The sequence below is a fragment of the Acanthopagrus latus genome, chromosome 17 (genome assembly GCF_904848185.1).
Source record: "Acanthopagrus latus isolate v.2019 chromosome 17, fAcaLat1.1, whole genome shotgun sequence".
Lineage (NCBI taxonomy): Eukaryota > Metazoa > Chordata > Actinopteri > Spariformes > Sparidae > Acanthopagrus > Acanthopagrus latus.
In genome coordinates this window covers 7,618,308-7,623,637 of record NC_051055.1, presented here as the reverse complement: position 1 = coordinate 7,623,637, position 5,330 = coordinate 7,618,308, and the positions used below count along the sequence as shown (strand labels likewise).

At 43.9% G+C, this 5,330-nt stretch overlaps 1 protein-coding gene across 1 annotated transcript; it reads left to right on the top strand.

The window, feature by feature from the left end:
* The first annotated feature begins 2,152 nt into the window (after positions 1-2,152).
* Positions 2,153-4,851, top strand: tpbgb (trophoblast glycoprotein b). The gene has a single exon (XM_037073698.1). The coding sequence runs from the start codon at positions 3,115-3,117 to the stop codon at positions 4,255-4,257; it is 1,143 nt and encodes a 380-aa protein (XP_036929593.1). The 5' UTR covers positions 2,153-3,114; the 3' UTR covers positions 4,258-4,851.
* Positions 4,852-5,330: the final 479 nt, after the last annotated feature.

Here is a 5,330-nt window from a genome sequence, read left to right as displayed (position 1 = left end):
GTCGAGACTTCCGATTGGTCGAGGCGTCAGCATCACAATCTTCTATTGGTTCATTTCTGTGGGTGTTCGCTGCGAGGAGTGTGCTGTTGCTGTATCTATGATGTCATTGGAAATTTGGTTCATTTATTTAATTTTACGCACAGTTATGAAATAAAATAATACAAATAAAACGACGTGAAAAAATTACTTGTACGTTTAAAATGCTTACATAATTATATAAAAATGCCAAATACTCTGTGGATTAATTTGAAATGATACAACAAGATTCATTTACAAGTGTTACATTTTGCATCATGTGAACCTCAACAGTATCACATTTTTCTTCAAAATAGCTCAACGGTTTTATTAATGCGGTTTACTCTTTAAAGGACAAACATTTATCATATGTCAAAACTGGCCTATATTTGCAGTCATGTGATTAAGAGCAAGAGAAGCAGAGAAAATGTTCAAGAGTAAAATGTTTTTGCACATGTAAGGTTTAGTCCTTTAATAGAGAATGCAAATAATTTGAAGCACCACCCAAACTTAATCATTTGAGCATACCACACCTACAGTAGTATGGACGTGACAAATGGATGTAAAAAGTTTGTAGACCCTCCAGTTAGAGTCTAGAGTGGGATATCACTTTCAGCCTCAATCCAGGTTTCATAGAATTACTCAGATGATTGTCACTCTGACCCAAGCTAAGAATAGGAAGGGGTCAAAGGAGGGTAAAGCTAAGGTTACATGGGGATCTACACAGGGGCTTCCAAATATCACAAATTGATGAGCACGCCCCTGCTCACCATTCATGCATGAACACATCCACAGTTTTGCCTCTCTGCAATTTAATCCTGCATAATCCAGCAGACAATGTTTTCACGACAAGTATACCACCAAAATCATTCTCAAAAGGAGATGTTGGAAATACAGATTCAAACTGTCAAATGTTACATGTCTTCTTTTATCATATTTGTTTGATGAAGGATTAGTTTACAGCTGCCAAAAAAGTGTTAAGGCCAGAGACGTCAGTGGAAGACTGTGTCCAGCATATTCATTTTTATGTTTCTATATTTGTGCTATTAATCATTCCTGTTTACTGTGAACCCCTTTAACCTTTTCAAATAAACGTTTGAGGTCACTGGACATACATTTGTTGGTTAACATGTGTCAAACACACCTTTTCAACCATGGATGGATTATTGAATGAGCGCACTGTGCACAGGCAGAGAGGCCACATGGGGTTAGGCAGCAGAGGCGGAAAACAACCGCAACAAGACACAAAAATAAATAAAGTGACATCACACACACAACAACAACCCTTGAAAGAGACATAAATAACAGCAAAGAGATACTCAGCAACAACAAAGAGGAACAAAACAAAGACACGAAAGAGACAACATAGAACTGCAAGATGACAACAAAGAGAAAGAAATGACTTAAAAGAGACACAAAATGCCCACAAAGATACACTAAATAACAACAAAGAAAAACAAAACAACCACCAAAACTCATTAAATTGATTAAATTGACCTGCAAAAAAACACAAAGAAGCACAAAACTACTACAAACAAAGTCTAAAAGTGGCTTTCGTGTCTCTAAACTTCTGAAAGTTCTGGTTCAGCTGCAAAATTAGGTTCAACTGTATCTCGCTGAACCTTTGGAATTTTTCAGTAAACTGTTGGATTACCTCACATCTGGACGAGGGACCTTAACTCAGATGGTTACAAATCGCCTCTCTTTTACTCATATTTAGATTTTGTAGTCTTCATGGTTCTGTATTATGTCATCATACACGTTGACATACCAAAAGACTTCACAGATTTTCTTTCCTGCCTTCATTAATTTGGTATCAAGACTCTTATAGTCTTTGAGGATTCTAAAAAATAAATAAATAAAAAAAAATAAAGCTTCTCTAAATAAATACACTAAATAATGGATTCAATAATGTGACATTATCAGTGGATCAGATGATGAATGTGATCCTTTACCAGCTTTGTTTTGGCTTGTATCAATTCCTTAAGGCTATGTGTTTGCCACTAAGACTGTAAATCATATCAAACCGGTTCGCCCGCAGGAATCAAAAACTTTTCAATTTCCCCGCATGTTGGGTCATATCCCTACTGACAAAAAACATCACGTGAATGCATTTTAATCCAAGAAATGCCATCTGGAAAAAGTCTGTGCTTGGCCATGATTTATGGTACGGCTAAATTATCATCACTCTTGTGTAAACGTCCGATCAGACGATAAAGGCTCTTTCACCACATCGTATCACACAGTCTGCTACCTCTCTGTGCGTAAAGCTGGGTTGCTCCTCACATTGTCTGGGACGCCACCGGAGCTCCCTCGGGGACCCCTACAGGTCCCTGGACCCCAAGGCACCGGGCAAGGTGTTTTTTTTTTTTTTTTTCATTATTTTTTAAGGAAACTAGCTGAGATTTTCATTATCAGATACATGACATTCAAATTAATACTACCATTTAACATCGCCATTCGCGCAAAATGTAAATTAAAATCCCAAATTGAACTTTTTCGAGTTTTCCGCTCACCACCCCCCCTTTCAGCGAACAATGGTATGCTCCCTCCTTCCAGTGGTCTCCATCGTGCTGCCGCTGTGTTTAGTCTCTCCCTCCAGACTGGAAGCGTTTGGGCTGGAAATACGCATGTAATTCACGGCACGCCTGAGCGACGGGGAGCGTTGTCTGTCTCGGAACCAGTTGCTCGAGTAAGTCATTTGCCGATTCTATAACGGACTTGTGTTGCCGGAGCTGGGAAGAAAATAAAAGATAAATACCACGTAGCTTGTACATAGAAGCCCGAGGTTTGGGAAACAAACGAAGAGGAGTGCGTAGAAGTTTGCGGGCGTCGTTCACATCACCACTATCCTCAAGGAAATGTAGACGTAATCCCGAACGAGGGCGAGGATTTTTTTTGGGGGTGGGGGGGGGAAGTTTTATGGAGTCTGAGCTGGAAGTGGGAGCAGTTTTCCAAAGGATAGGGGCGGGAAACATTGTTGAAAAACTTTCCCTTGTTCTCGGTGGAAGAACGAGGCGGTGACGGACGGACAGGGGTGGATTGTTGTAAAGTCATCTTTACGCACGGTCTGCGCCGGAAGATTTGCACAACCCCGACATGCGCCTGTTGAGCACGTCGTGCGGATGTGACCGGGGAGAAATCCGAGGGAGAGGAGGACGCACGTCTCGGATGATGCGTTTGCTGTTCCTCCTCGCGGTCGCGCTGGCCTGCCACGGCTGTCCGGACAAATGCTTCTGCGACTCACAAACTGTGAAATGCCTAAACCAGGACTTGGACGAGGTTCCGCAGTCCATACCGGCCAACACCACAGTCTTGTTTGTCACAGGAAACAACATTTCCCGTATTAGTGTGGATTCTTTCCCAACCCGCCTGGAACAGTTAACAGATCTCTATCTCAGCGGGAACGAGCTGGAGTCTGTGGATGCAAAGGTATTTGACAACTTGCCAAACCTTGTGCGGCTGGACTTGAGCAGCAACAAATTCCAGACTTTCAGTGAAGAGGCTTTCCCCCATGATTACCCGCTGCAGATCCTGAACCTCAGTCGGTCTTTTCACAATCATTCCATCGTGGACGTGGTCTTGAGCTTCCTGCAGAAGGGAAACCTGCGCCGGCTCAAAGTCCTCGACCTGTCCAACAACGACCTTGTGGTTCTTCCGGATGACGTACTCGCCGGCCTCCCCAGCCTGCTCAACCTCAGCCTGCAGAACAGCTCCATCATCTCCATCGAGAACGGGACGCTGAAGGTGCCGCTGCTGCGTGACCTTGACCTGAGGGACAACAGCCTGAAGGACCTGCCCCCCGCCACCCTGGCAGAGTTCAGCCTCAAGCCTGCCCTCCGGATCCAGCTGGCGGGGAACCCCTGGCGCTGCGACTGCTTCATCGAGGACATGCTGCCGTGGCTGAAAAACTCCACTCAGGTCGTCGACGTGCAGAACCTGACCTGCTCAGAGCCCGAGGGCCTGAGACGCCAGCCGCTCATACAGGTCGAGCGGTCGCAGCTGAAGTGTGCCAGCGGCCTGGAGAGCGTTCTGGAGACATCTTACGTGTTCCTGGGGCTGGTGCTGGCGCTGATCGGCGTCATTTTCCTGCTGGTGCTCTATCTGAACAGAAAAGGCATCAAGCGTTGGATGTACAACATCCGGGACGCTTGTAGGGACCACATGGAGGGGTACCACTACAGGTACGAGATTAACTCGGACCCCCGTTTGGCCAACCTGAGCATCAATTCAGATGTGTGAGAGAGGACGGGACACTGTCTGAGACCCCGCAGTGAGATATTAAATGACTTATACTGTTAAGATTTGCATGAAAGTCTTCCTCTCCCCCCACCCCCCCATTCAGAGTTGACATCTGTCCTGGCTCCTAATTAACCCCCCTCACAACCTCCATTCAGCCACTGCTGCATGTCCTATACCTGGCAGCTGTGATGTCAATTTCTTCCGTGTAACATTGCATGGACAATGAATCATGGTGAAGATTTTTTATTTTATTTTTTTTTTTCGGAGAGTTGCAAAGAGTGATATGTTCCATTTTTTTTTTCTCTAAAGGATAAACGGATGGAGTACATTGACTTTTAGGTGAAAGAATACATACTGCTGGTCATTGCATCCTTCTCATTATGCCTCTGCTGCAGAGAAATGCCGTAATGCTTGTTTATGAGTTTGTTCTTTTTATTTTAATATGTGAATTTGTGATTATACAGTATGCCCCTTTTTTATTAATCATTATAGTGCACATTACGTAGTTTTTGGATTTAGTAGGTGGATGTGATTGCTCTTTTCTTTCTCTGTGACGATATTCAGCTGAATAAAAACGCCTCTGGATTGCTGGTACGTGTCTCGACTGAGGACCTTTTTGATCTTAAGACCGAGGAATGTGATCCAAAGGCTTAGACATGGCAGAGACGCTCTTCTACTGAGGCAGCGCCACTGCCGGGCACATAACATATGACAAACGCTAACTTTTACTCCGGTTGTCATCAAGTTCAACAATGTGTGAAACTCTGTGGTAACAGTAGAAGTGCTATTTTTCGCTTACGTGTGAGCTGGTAGGAAGTGGAGCCAAATTGAGAAATTGAATAGATGAAACGCATGAATTTAAATGAGCTTCTCCTATCTGCGGGTCTATAGGTGGTGAGAATAGCCAACTGTTATCTCCATTCCAATTTACTTCCTGCTGTGAATCTGATAAAAAAAAAAAAATCCTTGGCCCCACAGTGAATTCCCTAAAATAATGTGTGTGAGCTGCAGCCAGTGGGCAGGTTTCACATCCAACACCCCCACTCACACACACACACACACACACACACACA